General features: G+C 39.8%; 1 protein-coding gene across 1 annotated transcript in view; it reads left to right on the top strand.

The window, feature by feature from the left end:
- Positions 1-15,768, top strand: part of lamc1 (laminin, gamma 1) — a 44,485-nt gene that overhangs the window by 27,875 nt on the left and 842 nt on the right. Inside the window, exons 2-23 of the mRNA XM_043264338.1 lie at positions 634-938; positions 4,469-4,599; positions 6,748-6,914; positions 8,020-8,208; positions 8,447-8,564; positions 8,694-8,792; positions 10,712-10,848; positions 10,941-11,063; positions 11,148-11,337; positions 11,762-11,874; positions 12,013-12,234; positions 12,549-12,737; positions 12,819-13,064; positions 13,307-13,460; positions 13,566-13,708; positions 13,809-13,987; positions 14,083-14,239; positions 14,473-14,678; positions 14,780-14,859; positions 14,951-15,088; positions 15,199-15,343; positions 15,426-15,575. Coding sequence (XP_043120273.1) covers positions 634-938; positions 4,469-4,599; positions 6,748-6,914; positions 8,020-8,208; positions 8,447-8,564; positions 8,694-8,792; positions 10,712-10,848; positions 10,941-11,063; positions 11,148-11,337; positions 11,762-11,874; positions 12,013-12,234; positions 12,549-12,737; positions 12,819-13,064; positions 13,307-13,460; positions 13,566-13,708; positions 13,809-13,987; positions 14,083-14,239; positions 14,473-14,678; positions 14,780-14,859; positions 14,951-15,088; positions 15,199-15,343; positions 15,426-15,575 — 3,581 coding nt within the window. The remainder of the gene's footprint in view (positions 1-633; positions 939-4,468; positions 4,600-6,747; positions 6,915-8,019; positions 8,209-8,446; positions 8,565-8,693; positions 8,793-10,711; positions 10,849-10,940; positions 11,064-11,147; positions 11,338-11,761; positions 11,875-12,012; positions 12,235-12,548; positions 12,738-12,818; positions 13,065-13,306; positions 13,461-13,565; positions 13,709-13,808; positions 13,988-14,082; positions 14,240-14,472; positions 14,679-14,779; positions 14,860-14,950; positions 15,089-15,198; positions 15,344-15,425; positions 15,576-15,768) is intronic.

A 15,768-nucleotide genomic window follows, 5' to 3' on the forward strand; every position in this document is an offset into this window, starting at 1 on the left:
AATGGAAATTTGAGGGCATGGATTTGCAGATCTTATCAGACAGGAAGGAGCTCTGAGGCATTTTGAGTGAAACAAGGTTATGTTTGCATGGCGTTATGCCAGCTCTGTGTAATATCAGGCTTGTCTGCTTAACCTTGATCCCTTTTTCTCTGCAATCTTTCAGTGATGTGCGTGTGTGTTTGACACCTGTGGTGCTGTCTTAGTGTCTTATCCAGTCCTTGAATCCAGCTCTATCTCCTAGTGGGTTGTACTGAAGCACAGAAAAGAGCATATGGTATCCAGTCATCTTCCGCTTTATCTGAACTCTGTTCTGCCTTTAGCTTGCAGACATTACTACCAGTCTATCTGTGTGATATCTGCCCTGTAGTCGCTGCAAATTAAAGAGGGTCTCGCTAATCTCCCTTCTGTTTACCTAAATAAATATACTGCATATTCTCACCGTATCTGATCCTATGCTTATCTGTGACTTTCCCATGCATCTTGTGCCCAACTCTTTCAAATTGTTTGCATTTCCTATTTAAATATTAGGACTGGTAAATGATCCGTCAATCCATGGTTCATTGCTATATAGTGTTAAATTTTAGTTTGAAGAATAAACTGCAGGGCTTAATATTGCCTTCTCTCTTCTTCTAGGCAAAGCTTTCGACATCACTTATGTGCGTCTGAAGTTTCACACGAGCCGTCCTGAGAGCTTTGCCATCTACAAGCGCACTAGTGAAGATGGGCCCTGGACCCCCTACCAGTACTACAGCGGCTCCTGCGAGAAGACCTACAGCAAGATCAACCGTGGCTTCATCCGCACTGGTGAAGACGAGCAGCAGGCTCTTTGCACAGATGAGTTTAGCGACATCTCACCGCTCACCGGAGGAAACGTGGCCTTCTCCACGCTCGAGGGCCGACCCAGCGCATATAACTTTGACAACAGCCCAGTGCTGCAGGTAAACCAGTCTCCTGTTTGTCTCTTTTTTGAGTTCTTACTCACCTTCCCTTGATTGCTGTAAGTCACTCATGAAGCCTAACAAAGTTGTTGGTGGGAATCGAAAACTCGGTTTCCAGATGTGAGCTTGTGTAGTAATGTGAGATTGTAGCCAAGTTGCTTTTCCAAGATTTTTTCAGTCCAGATTGAGCAACTTTCCTCAGCCTCAAACAAAGCTCATAATTTAGAAGTGTTTGCACGTGAGGGATAGTAGTATTTGCAAAAATATATCGGTAAAACAACAAAATAACAAAAGTCGCGCATTTATTGTAACCATAATAGCTGAAAATCGTTTATTATCAGTATTTAATGGTTTTGCTGGTTTATGTTAGAAATCGTGGAAAATCTTTACGGTCACTTCTGTTCGATTCATCCTCTATGTATGTTTATTTATTTATTTATTTATTTATTTATTTTTATTGGTGTATGGTTGTTTTTTTGTTTATTTCTTTCTTAATTTTCAAGGCTGAGCACCATTGTAATGTACCTCCGTTTAGTTGGCTCCACATTAAATTATATAATCACAAACACTATAGCATTTGTTTATGTCGCAACAACAAACATTTGTGCTGTTTTGGTTTCTTTTAACAGAAGTTGAGCACAAATGAACGGCACTTGCTTAAAAGGATTTGGACGCCATTGGGTCCACATCACAGCTCCCGAAAACATTTTGGTTATATCTAAGGAAGGAATATACATTTTTTGTGTTAACGGTACAAACCCAGCACAAACGAACTGCACCGATTTCAATCGATTTGGGCAACATGGGGTGCAGAGTGACTTAGCACGGTCAAAAAGATAATGTTGCAAACACCAAACCAGCACAAACCTTTTTTCGGTACAAATAGTTTTTCTTGATTTATTTCTTTTTATGGGGTACCAACTTAACGTAGGTTGCTTCATAAAAGCATCAGTTTTATTGTTAAATAGGTTTACGGCATGTTTCTGCCCGTTACACACCGCATAATTACTGTTATGCAGAAATCCTACTGTTACATTTCACCAGAACGTGATATATTTTCCCCAGACCACAACCACAGAAAAAAACATTTTTCAGACTAATTAGCTAAATAAGAGACAGACGCTCAACCCGATATGAGCTGAGTCAGTCCTTCCGTGTGCTGACTATGGAGTTTGTTGTCAGGCAGAGAAAGCAGTCTGCATGCCGAGCCAAAACAAGATGCTGCCGTGGTTACAGGGAGGCGAAAAGAGGTTAAGTGTGTGAGATATGAGCAGGAGTGGGTGGACAGCAGATAATGTATGGCTGAATTCATGCATGGAAGCAGGCAGGCTGGCTGCTGTGTGTTCGTGAGACCCGTGGTGCGCTGTCCAGGTGCTCCGTCGCCTCCCGCTCGCTCAGCACAGCCAACAGTTGCAACATGTCACTAGGTGACACCCCCAGATTTCCCACCCTGTTCTGATGGTGCTTGGCAGTGCGCAGACACAGCTGGAAAAGAGTGTGTGAGTGTGTGTGTGTGTGATGGACAACGTGTAGCATACGGCAAAGAGAGAGTGTGTGTGTGTGTGTGTGTGTGTGTGTGTGTGTGCATGTGATGGACAACGTGTAGCATACAGCAAAGAGAGTGTGTGTGTGTGTGTGTGTGTGATGGACAACGTGTAGCATACAGCAAAGAGAGTGTGTGTGTGTGTGTAGCGTACATGCAAGATCTAAGATGTTTGGATCTGTGTTGATTTGACTCCTTTACTTATTTTTTTTTTCACAAGTTAGTCCATGCAGTCCATCTGATTTAGAAAATAGTTTAATATTTTATATATGTGTGTGTATATATATATATATATATATATATATATATATATATATATATATATATATATATATATATATATATATATATATATATATATATATATATATTATATATATGGCAAATATTTGTTTTTGATATTTTTATTTATATATTATTACAATGTTGTTTTTCAAATGTAATGTTACCTTTGCCAAATGTACAATTTTAGCCCTGTCACCAGATACTTCCATATCAGACATCTCATATGGTGTAAAGCTATTAATACCAAACTCTTTTTATAGGAATGGATCTGTTTCGGTAGGTTTATGTGACTGTCATGCCGGGTCCTTTATAGAAGTGCGTGTTGAGTGAAGATGACTAGTTTGTTTGTGGACTTTGAAAATGATCCACAACAAGCTGGCTTCTCTCATCATCTGTCATTAATATAATTAGTTGATAATTAGCTGATACGTTTATGTGTTCTCTCTTTTGTTTCCAAGCAGTGCTGATGGTTAGATTTTGTTGTATCACGTTTCTTGGGGGCTGAAAAGGGTTAAAGTTAAAGTGCACTCAGATGTGAAAATCCTGTCATCATCGTTTTGCTTAAAACACATGATGTAAGTTTTCCGCGAAACACAATAGGAGTCCTGTTTGCTCTTTTCCACACAATGAAAGCGGATGGTGACTATAACTGTCAAGCTCAAAAAAGACCTTATGAAGTAGTTTAAACACTGTAGTCAGACTCTAGAATTTATGCAGAATTTAGAGTCTGAGCGATTTATAGTTTTGGTCTTTTGCTTTTAATCGTGTTACATGAAGTAAAGCTGTTTATTATGCAAAAAAAAAAAACATAATGTAATGCTTTAATTTTTTTTTAGAAATGGAAATAATATTTAAATAGTAATTTTAAAACTAAATAAATATGTAACACATTAAATTTGTGACACCTTTATTGTGGATTTCGATCACACGGCCCATCCTTAAAATTATAATATAGCTTTGTGTGAGGAACTTGTGATATTATTGATTATCCCCACATTTCAGTGTGATAAATCTATGGTTATGTAACTTGTTTCTCTACGCGAAGAGAACTGCGGTGTCTTTGGCCCTCTTCCCATACAGGAACATGCTCTGAATCACGGATGTCAGCTATGGCTAAGGTGTCAAAATGACTTAAGGACATTTCCTCCTCAGTTCCAGAAGGGGTTTAGTGGACTGAAAATGTTCACTGTTGTTACAGGGTTGCCTGGCTCCACTTTGACGTGTTATTGTGTCAGCCCCGCTTGTAAAATAACAGCTCGCACGGTTTATAGCAAAACGAGAGGAAATGAGGACGTTTTTTGAAAGGACTAAAGTCTTGGTCTGAGTCATGTTTTTGTTGGATCCTAAGATTGCTCCCACTGGCACTGCAAGTACTGCGCGACATCATTCTACATGACGTTTACATGCTGAACGTCACTGGTGTTTTTCTCTTCCCATGAAACCTTTCTGCAGACATTACAAGTGCCTCAACGTGACTCCAGCAGGTTTGGTTTAGATTAGAGGCCTGAGGATTTATTTTCTTTAGACATCTGCACACGGAACAGATGGGAAGAGTTCTTCCCTGCTAAAACCCCTGTAATAACTATTCCAAAAAATGAGCACAAAAATGTCACATGCTCATCTATGACAGGCCTTTCTCTGTATGCATATTCTTTTGTAAGTGTAATTGTTGTAAATTTGTTATTTTGTTTCTCTCTATAAGGATTGGGTGACTGCCACGGACATCAGAGTGACCCTGAACAGATTGAACACTTTCGGAGATGAAGTTTTCAACGATCCCAAAGTTCTCAAATCCTACTACTACGCTATCTCTGACTTCGCTGTGGGAGGAAGGTAGGTTTTCAGTTTCAATATCTGCCTTCCGAATGTAACACACATTCAAATCAACATCTCGGGCCGTTCTATCTGTTGCTTCACTGTGCTGCATAAAGATCTTTGCTAACGTGTAGTTTAATGAGGCGTTCACATATCTTGCTTGCACTCAGACGACTGATATCAACAGCTTCATCTGGAATGCTGGACTTGTGACCCGAAAGATGATATGAGGTTTTTTCAGTGTGCAAACAAATGAAATGAACCACCGCTTTGAAAGATTACGATGTTGCGGTGTGAGTTTTCACGCTTTGAGCGAAATGCTAGATTTTAAAATCCTGCTTCATGGGAAAAATCATTCTCTGTGAGAGCGAGCCTGTGGTTGAGATAATAGCACAGGAATTAGTATTTTTTATATATATTTTTTTTATCGTTTTGTTCAATTGTATATGCAAAAAGGACCTACACAATCAATTCTAGGTACCTTCTGTGTATCTTTAACTCCATATATTTTGACAGTGAGCTTTAGGGATTGAAAGACATACTGCAGAAACCCGTATAAGGGATCAGTGCACTGTTGAGCAAGTGCGAAACATCTTTATGTGCACCATTGCATGTCTTTTCACTTTAAACTGTTTGAAATGTGGAGCAGATTTCCATTACACAGCCCACATTCCCTACATTCCTGCCTGGGAGTGCTGGATTACAGAGCGCAGTGGAACTGGAATGAGGCGGGCAGAGACTCTGGAAAGGGAAGGGAACGAGGCAGAGGCCGAAGGGAATAATTTACACCTGCTGCCTCACGGCCTCTGAGCTCCTGTCCGGCAGACACATCAGCGCTTGCTGACAGCCGTACGTTCCTCAAGTGATCTGATCACCAGTAAACGTAGCGTCCTGGGAGTTTTATTGTATCTGTGATAAATATATATTAGGATTAGGGAAGAATGCACACATCCTCCACCAAGTTGTTATTCCTCACGTCACCTTTTCCAGGAGGCTTTGCCAAGGATCACCTGAAACAATGTGCAAGAAGTGGCTTTAGCTGCACAAGCCCTCTCTTGTTCTGAGGCCTCTGTCAAGTTGTCTCCGCTGGTGAATGTGTTCGTTGCTCTGTGCTCTTGACATGTGGAGTTGAGGACTAAAAGGATTTTATGGCCAAACTTTGGCACTGAAAATAGTGAGAAAGAAAGCTTTGGGAGAAATTTTCTCATGTTTCAGTATATTTTTTGTCATTACTTTTTTTTTTTTTTTAAGTTGCAAATATAATTTATGTAAAAAACGATATGCTATTTTTTTTAAATAAAAGCAGAATTGTGAAAAGCAGAATTTAAAGCTGCAGCTACAGACTTATTTTATTAAATGCTATTCATTTTTTAAAAAAGGTGCAAATACACTGTTCAAAGAAGTAGTAGTAGCTAATTAATTTGAACAAATGACCCAATCATTGTTTCTTTTCTATACATATTTTGGAATGTATGCTCTATATGTTAATGTTTAAGCATTTTGGAGATATATTATAAATAATGTGTTTATTTATTTTTTACTTATTACATAGACAAGCAGTTTTTTGCATATGTTTGTGCGTTGTGGAAATATAATGTATTTTATAATTATAATGTATATTTATAATAGATAAAAGCATATATTTTCATATATTTTTGCAATATTATATTGCATATTTCAAAAAAAATATATAGAAAAATATTATTTACTTTTTTTCCTTAAAAAGAATTCTCAAAATAAAGTGCTCAATGCAGTAGACTGCATTTAAGATGCTTTGTTTTTGCTGTTTACTTTAAAAAAAAAAAAAAAAGAAAAGAAAAGAAAATTTACTTGGGCTAAAAACTGCTCAAAAGCACTGCATACTGTAGTGGTGCTGTACTGTACTACTGCATTCTCTCTGCCGCTGTATCAAAGGGCAGGCAGAATAAAGGCACAGACATCAGCTACTCAATCTCAAAACAAAGGTGCAGTGACGTTTCAGTGATAGGCTCAACAAACATCGTCAGAGCTCTGTGTTTGAACAGCTTTGTTGCACGTTTGTGCCTGCTTGGTTTGTGTTACGCGCAGCAGCGGCAGGATGTGTACACATACAGTAAGTGTGCCCTATCATTGTGTGGTGGCCCTTTTGCACCTGACCGGTCTATTACCTTCCCCCTCCCCACCCAGGTGCAAGTGTAACGGCCATGCCAGCGAGTGTGTGAAGAACGAGCGCAGCAAAATGGTGTGTAACTGCAAACATAACACAGAGGGACCAGATTGCAACGTGTGCAAGCCTTTCTACAATGACCGTCCCTGGAGGAGAGCCACCGCCGACAACCCCAACGAGTGTCTGCGTAAGTTTGGTCTTCAGTGTTTAGTCGACAAAAAAAAAATGGTTTTCCTCATATCAAGGAAAAAAGCTCAATAAATGTTGAAGAATCTTTATAAGCTTTTTATTTAAACAGATTTATTTTGTTAAAATTGTTAAAATTCATAATGTTATAAAAAGTGTAATTTGTTAATGTTAAAACTATTTTTTTATGTTATTTGCTGTTGTTTTTTTCTACCTCTGTCTTAAGTCTAATTCACGTGTGTTGAATTAATGTAAAAAAAAATCCTGTAACAAATAAGGGTGCAAATGAAATTCTGTTTCTCTCATGTATATATATATAACTCAGGATAGTGCAGGAAGTCATTTGAAACGCACTAAATATAGTTTAATGATGATTTTTTTAAGCTAATATATAAATCACCCCTTTATTTTCCATGTGCTCAATACTCAAGATAAATGCCTTCTGTTGTATTTCTAGAAAAGAAAATAGTAAAGCAGATTTAAAAATACATATTTGTTTGTAGGTAAATATAGTTTTTGTGCCGTACTGGGAGAAAATGGCCTCTCAGAAATTGTTTAATATGTAAAAAGCTGCAGAATGACACTCATTTGACCTCCCTCCTGAGTACACTGAGAACTGTAGTCTTTCCCCACGGACTAACTTCCTCCATACTGAGTCATTTTTGTTTTCCTAAACCAAAGTCATATTGTATATTGAAGGGGTGTCTGGTGTCCTCCCTCCCGTTCTTTGGACACATGCATACAGGCTCTTCCTGGAAATGCATGATTAATGTGCACATCTGATGTACAGCAGCCTGAGACCCAAGTGTTCTCACACACACACACACACACACACACACCCGCTCCTCCATCATTTTATTTCCACTGTCTCTCTCTCTTTCCATTTTTCTCTCATGAACATGTCCATTAATTGCTCAAACAGAAATCTTACTCGAAATACAAATGAATGCCAAACCACATCTGCTGCGTAATTCAGTTTCCTTGCCACCCCTGTTCAAGCATTTATTTCATGTACAAATGTGATTGTGTTTGTAATACTCATGTTAATGCCACTCATGGGAGCTTTTACAATGGAGTTCTGACTGGAGGTTGTGTCTCCGTTTCAGCTTGTAAGTGCAATGGAAAGAGCGGCGAATGTTACTTCGATCCTGAGCTGTATCGTGCCACTGGTCACGGAGGTCACTGCCGCAACTGTGCAGACAATACAGATGGGCCGAACTGTGAGCGATGCCTGGATAACTACTTCAGAGACCCCTCCGGCCAGCGCTGTCACTCCTGCAGCTGCAACCCTGTTGGTGCGTAACAAGATATTCTGCTCCAGCCCAAGGAGGAAAATGCACAAAAAAAAATGTCATCACTTACTCACTCTCAAGTAGTTCCAAACCTGTATTGAAGAATGAATTTCTTTGTTCTGCCGAACGCAAAGGAATATACTTTAAAACGTTTGAAACCAGGCTGTTTTGGGTCACCATTGACTTCTTATGGTACAAGCTTCCCAATCTTGAGGTTGTTTTGCTGGTTCTTCATCTACAGGTTCTCTCAGTACCCAGTGTGACAACACTGGCAGATGTAGCTGTAAGCCAGGAGTGATGGGAGATAAGTGTGACAGATGCCAGCCTGGGTACCACACACTGACTGCTGCAGGCTGCAGGTGAAGTGCTTTAATTACAAACTTACCACACTTTCTTAAGGATGCCAGAAGGTTATATTTGATTTGCAGACCCATTAATCGGTTGATTCCTTCTCATTGACCTTCTTGCTGCCTCTTTTCCCTTTTCAGACCCTGCTCTTGCAATCCAGCCGGAAGCACCCAGGAGTGTGATGTCCAGACCGGACGCTGCCAGTGCAAGGAAAATGTGGATGGATTCAACTGTGACAGGTCAGACTCATTACTTCAGAAAAACATTCATGCACATGTTCACGCGCACAATGGCAACTGTTACGACTTGATAGTGTTCATACTTGACTTGTTCACAAGGACAAACGTTACAATGACTAGGATTGTTTAAATGTGTTCTCAAATTAGAAGCGAGTCATCAACACAATTAACTCGAGCCTCGGCGCTCCAAAAAACCCATAAAGATTGTCCGTCTTTCAGCTCCTGCTCCGTTATGAGGATGTCTGTCAAAGCTTTTATAAACGGATGTTTATAAGGGGCGGCTGACGTCTACATCGTTTTTCTTATGGAAAGTCCCTATGTGGGTGACACACAGAGGCTCTGAGGCCGTGTGTGTGTCTGAGAAACAGAATTAGGACTCTCCGTGTCAGATGGAAGAGAAAATAGCTCTGGGATGGCAAAGGTTTCCCAGCAGAGAGCCCTCAGCCAGACCATGTAGGGCCTCCAGACTTGCAGTCACCAAAGTTTAACTAGCCTAGTGGTCTGACTGTGATGGGCTTTCTTTATGTGTTTCATTATGTGTCTGTAATTTAGTGTGAGAGTCTCTTACGCTCATCAAGGCCGCTTTATTATGAAATAATTTTTTACGTATTTTAAAATGAAACGTATTCATGTTATGGCAAAGCTGAATTTTCAGCAGCCATTATTCTAGCCTTTAGTGTCACATGATCATTCTGAAATCATTCTGTGGGGCTGATTTGTTGCTAAACATGTAGTTATCAGTGTTGTGCTGTTTAATTTAATAGTATAAACCATTATATATTTTAGTCAGTATTATTTGATGAATGAAAATTTTTGTCTGTTACTTTTGATTGAATTAATGTGTTCTTGCTAACTAAAAGTAATAATTTCTTTTAAAAATCTATTTAAAAAAAAGCACACTGACCACATTTTGTACAGAAGAATTGCGGTAAGATGCAATGATTGCAACAGTTTTGCAATTTGTCTTTTTCCACAAATATTGATATTGAGATTTAATTCAGTTGAATAATCTGGATATTTTTTTCATTGGCAGCCTTAATTTAAACATACACATTTCCAGCTTGATTTTCCATAATCCCAGCTCTCCTGCTTGCTTTTGCCTGGCACTTCACACAAAAAAAGAAAGGAAAAAAAAACGTCTAACCCTTTCATTCACATGTCGGCTGTGACATTCCTCTCAGTCACCAAGTTTGGCCACACATGAACTGGATAATCCCTGCAGTATATACTCATGAGACACCAGACAAAGGGGGAGAAGTGAAAAGACAGATTCAGGAAGGACGAAAGGAGTGTGTGTGTGTCAGCAGCGACAGCTTTTGATATATGTGTGACCTGTTTTTAGAGGCCTTACAATGATCTCACTGATGTTAACTGATGGCCTGCTTACTTCACTCACTCCACGCGTTATGACCTGTGGGGCCCACATACAGATCAAAAAACAGTATTTTTCAAAAGTTTTATAAATACGATATCGCAACATTTCTCAACGCTTTTTGTGACAATGTTTGGTAACACTTTAGATTAGGGAACGCATTCTCTGTTAACTGTTTTTCCTTAATAAACTCCTATTTTGCCTTTAGGTGTTGGGTCTGTTTAAGGAATTTAAAATATGGTCTTGCAGAATATTTAGTAATGATATAAATTATTATCAACAAAAATGTTCTACAACAGTAACATGGTCAAAATGCAAAGAAAAATCCACAAAAATCTGTCTTTAAAGTTGATACCTTTTTTTAATGCTCAAGAAATCACATGGTGTTTCACGTCACCTTTTGTTAGTTGTTTTCAGCCACAGAAATGTGTATAGTAATAATAGATTTTTAAATAAATGAATGAAAATGTACATGTACCTTAACTGTACAAATACCTACTCAACTTTCCTCTCTCTTTACTAATAACCTTTCGTGTGTTTTTCTCAGGTGTAAACTGGGCTTCTTTAATCTGGACCCCCAGAATCCTCAGGGATGTACTCCATGCTTCTGCTTCCAGCATTCCACTGTGTGCGAAAGTGCTGATGGCTACCACATACACAAAATCACCTCCACCTTCGACAGGGGTGAGCATCCATCCAGTAGAGCCCTAACACCCAGTTATGAAGGAGTGTGACATGGAGAGTGAACAATATATCTTCTGCGTGTATTTGAATAGATGAAGAGGGCTGGAAGGGACAGCAGAGAGATGGCTCTAGCGTTCCAGTGCAGTGGTCGCCCACCACTCAAGAGATCTCACTCATCTCAGAAGACTACTTCCCCATCTATTTTGTGGCTACAGGTATGCTAGCTTTTCTCTGTTTTAAAGGGGCAGAAAGTTTAAGGAATAAGACTGGTCTAATCATTTGGGATGTTTACTTTGTAGAGAAATTTCTTGGTAATCAGCTGCTGAGCTATGGTCAGAACCTCACGTTGAACTTCAGGATTCAGAGACATGATGCTCGGCTTTCAGCGGAGGACATCGTGCTGGAAGGGGCCGGGCATCGCGTCGCTGTCCCACTTATTGCCCAGGGCAATTCCTACCCAGGAGAGGAGACACAAACCTTTGTGTTTAGGTGAGGTCGTTAAGCTGCTCTTTGTTAAAACTAGGCCTGACAATTTCTTAAATCAAATGAATCAGATTTTTAAAATGAAGATTTACATATTTTTGTACATAAAAATACACCAAAATCATGACAAAGTGTGAAATATTATTCTAATTTAAAATATCTCTTTTACATTTGAATACACAATATCATTTATAGCTGTGGTTTTGCTTCAGTGTCACATGATCCTTCAAAAATGTCTCTAATATTCTGATTCAGTACAACATTTTCTAATATTTTTTTCTGTTCATGTTGTAAATTACATGCATTCAATTATTTATAAAAATCAAATACATCAGAATACTGATATTAATTGCCGTATTTTTTTATTTTTTGCATATGTGTAGCTTATCTGATGTACTTGAAATATTAAATATCATCTCTTGTCATTTAGACTCCATGACACGACTGACTATCCTTGGAGACCCACCATGAAACACGCCGACTTCCAGAAACTTCTGTACAATCTGACTTCGATTATGATTCGTGGAACCTACAGTTCAAGAAGTACGTCTACTAATTCACTGAATCAAAGCTTTAGTTTTTAGACACCAAATAGAAAGGTGTTTTAATTAGCTGGATTACCATGACCTCGAGTTCTCATTCAGACATTTTAACCGATGCTTAATAACTTTTCTGCTGTAGGTGCTGGTTATTTAGACAACGTGTCCCTGGTGACTGCCCGCCGTGGCCCTGGAACTCCGGCTCGTTGGGTTGAGAAGTGTACGTGTCCTCAGGGTTACTTGGGGCAGCATTGTGAGCAGTGCGATCTGGGATATAGGAGAAGCCAACCTCAGCTGGGCCGCTTTAGCAGTTGCGAGCCCTGCAACTGCAACGGACACAGCGACACTTGCGACCCTGTGACAGGTTTGTCATCACAACTGACTTATTTGTATTGCATTGCCAAAGTGTTGATATGTCATTCACTTATCTGCCCTCGGGAGACTGGATATTGATTTCACTATTTATTATATGGATGTGCGCGTTACGGGAGTTCGTTTGCTTACATTTTAAGAATGTGAAAATACATGTTTTGGAATGTCTGCTCGCTCATAATTACTGTGTACATATTAGACTGCAGTAATCAAAAGTAATAATGCAACTTTTGCCTTTGTTTATATAATGTTGCCATCTTGTGGGGATGTGTGGTATTACATGGTAACTTTGTTTGGTGCTCGCAGGAATGTGTAACTGCCAGCACAACACCGCCGGCATGAGCTGTGAGAGGTGTAAAGACGGGTTCTATGGTGACTCTACAGAGGGCACATCTTCAGACTGTAAACCCTGCCCCTGCCCCGCCGGTGCCACGTGTGCCGTGGTGCCCAAGACCAAAGAGGTGGTCTGTACAAACTGCCCAACTGGAACAACAGGTACAGGCTCGGAGCATTCAGTCCGTTTCGATATAGTAAATAATATAGCACATGTTCATCCTCAACTTTAACTGTCTCCAGGTAAGAGGTGTGAACTATGTGATGATGGCTTCTTCGGGGACCCTCTTGGTGAAAACGGTCCAGTCAGGGCATGCCGTGCCTGCAGCTGTAATAACAACATCGACCCCAATGCTGTGGGCAACTGTAACCGAGAGACGGGCGAGTGCCTCAAGTGCATTTACAACACCGCCGGCAGCTTCTGCGATCGTTGCAAAGAGGGTTTCTACGGCGATGCACGTGCCGCAAATGTAGCTGACAAATGCAAACGTAAGTGAAACAAACCTAAAATGCTACCATTTTATATGTTGTTATTATATACTACTATTATTACACTAGTAAAAAAAATTATAATATTTCACAGTATTATTATATTTTTTGTAATTATACGTATATATAAAAAAAAAGAAGTCCCTTCTAAATTTTACATTATTGCAAATTTAAAATGTTTAAAAATAACAGGGATTATAATTTTTTTTATTTTAATTTTATTGATTCTTCCACCTCTGCAGCATGCTCGTGCTCTCCGTACGGGACAGTGGACAGGAAGACAACTTGCTCCCAGGTGACGGGGCAGTGCCAGTGTCTTCCCCACATCATTAACAGAGACTGCAGTGCGTGTGAGCCCGGTTTCTACAACCTACAGAGCGGCAAAGGCTGTGAACGGTATTTGAATTATTTGTCTCTCCCATTCTAGTGATATAGTTTTAAGAAAAGATAGAAAGCTCAACAGATCAGTTTTAAAACCAATCTTTAAATACGTTTCCCCAGATGCAACTGCAACGCTATTGGCTCCACAAACGGCCAGTGTGATATCGTTAGCGGCCAATGCGAGTGTCAGCCTGGGGTCACAGGTCAACACTGCGAGCGCTGTGAGGTCAACTCCTTTGGATTCAGTTTGTCGGGTTGCAAACGTACGTTGTCCTGTTATTCTTCCTTATCAGCAGTTCTGCTAAAGACAGAATAGCTTTGCTCGTTTAGATTTGTTCCATTGACCATTAGTTGTTTTTGCAGCTTGTGACTGTGACCCGGAAGGCTCGGAGTCTGCTCAGTGCAAGGAAGACGGGCGTTGTCAATGTCTCCCAGGTTTTGTGGGAGCTCGCTGTGACATGTGTGAGGAGAACTACTTCTACAATCGCTCCACACCAGGATGCCAGCAGTGTCCCAACTGCTACAGTCTGGTCAGGGACAAGGTAAGAGGTCATCTTATGGACACAGAACGTTTTTTATAACAGAACAGACAACTTCTAATACCTCTGATTTTTTTTTTTTTTTTTTTTCTGTGCAGGTGAACCAGCAGAGACAAAAGCTTCATGACCTACAGAATTTGATTGAAAATCTGGACAACACTGAGAATACAGTGAGTGACAAGGCCTTCGAGGACAGACTGAAGGAGGCAGAGAAAACAATAATGGACTTGCTGCAAGAGGCTCAGGCTAGCAAAGGTATTGTCTGCCAGTATAATCATTTTTGACATCCAATATGTCTGCTATTTACATTATTTAAATTATTATATTTTTTTAAAATCTGATTTTACAATAATTAATAGCACCTCAAACTTAAAAGATATTTGAAAAGCCCAAAAAAGGGAAGTAAATTGATTGATTATATTTTCGCTTAATAGTAGAGCTGATGCATTTCACTTTGCGTCACCATTATTCTTTTATCTTTCATACAGAAGTGGATAAAGGCCTTTTGGACCGTCTAAACAACATCAACAAGACCCTGAACAACCAGTGGAACCGACTGCAGAACATCAAGAACACCGTGGACAACACAGGAACGCAGGCAGATCGAGCACGTAACCGAGTCCGTGATGCAGAGAACCTGATCAGCACTGCTAGAGAGGAGCTGGATAAAGCCAAGGAGGCTATCAGTAAAGTGGTGAGATTTCTGCTAAACTGCCAAGAGAGTATGTCGTAATGTTCCACATGTACCTTCACCTAATGGTAGTTTACTTTTATCCTTTTTGTCTGTTTCCATAGGACATTAAAATACCCACAACCTCTGGAGATCCAAACAATATGACACTTCTGGCAGAGGAAGCCCGCAAACTGTCCGAAAAGTGAGTTAAAATATTTAATACTGTGTTAAAATACATTTTTCATATCACCTAATACAGTTTTTTAAACATTTTTCTGTCTCTCTTTACATAGACATAAAGCAGATGCAGATCAGATTGAAAGGATTGCGAAGGACGCCAATGACACATCCACTAAAGCCTATAATATGCTAAAGAAGGCGCTTGACGGCGAGAACAAAACAAGCAGCGACATTGATGAACTTAACAGGAAGTATGTCTAGGACACCACATTTAATGCCACTTTCTTATCAGTACTGTCGTCAGATTTTAAGAAAGTATTTCAAATGCAGATGGTCTAAAACGCTGTTGAAATGTGCTCAGGTATGTTGAAGCCAAGGACCTGGCCAAGAACCTGGAGAAACAGGCTGCTAAAGTACATGCCGAAGCAGAAGAGGCAGGAAACAAAGCTCTGAAGATCTACGCTAACCTGACCAGCCTGCCCCCAATCGACACTAAAACATTAGAGGTGCTGACTTCAGAATGTATCATAATTCTTACTGATTCAACTTTGGATGCATTTGCGATCGAGCCTCTTGAATTTCCCTCAGGATGAGGCCAATAAGATAAAAAAGGAGGCGTCAGACCTGGACAAACTGATAGACAAGACTGAGAAGGAGTACAACGATCTGAGAGAGGACTTGAGGGGCAAAGAGACAGAAGTCCGCAAACTACTGGAAAAAGGAAAGACTGAGCAACAGGTACATATGATTTTTGACATGAATTTCAATGTGCTTGTTTTGTTCTGTCTTCATTCTATGAAGTTAGTTTTTAAATACAGTCCGATGAAGAAACGATGAGAATATTTAGTTGCAGCTTGTTAATATGGTGAATATGTAAGAGTCAAGCACATGCCGTGAGGGCCAGGAGCCACTTAAATGATACTGATGAGAG

Source organism: Puntigrus tetrazona, chromosome 2 (assembly GCF_018831695.1).
Source record: "Puntigrus tetrazona isolate hp1 chromosome 2, ASM1883169v1, whole genome shotgun sequence".
Lineage (NCBI taxonomy): Eukaryota > Metazoa > Chordata > Actinopteri > Cypriniformes > Cyprinidae > Puntigrus > Puntigrus tetrazona.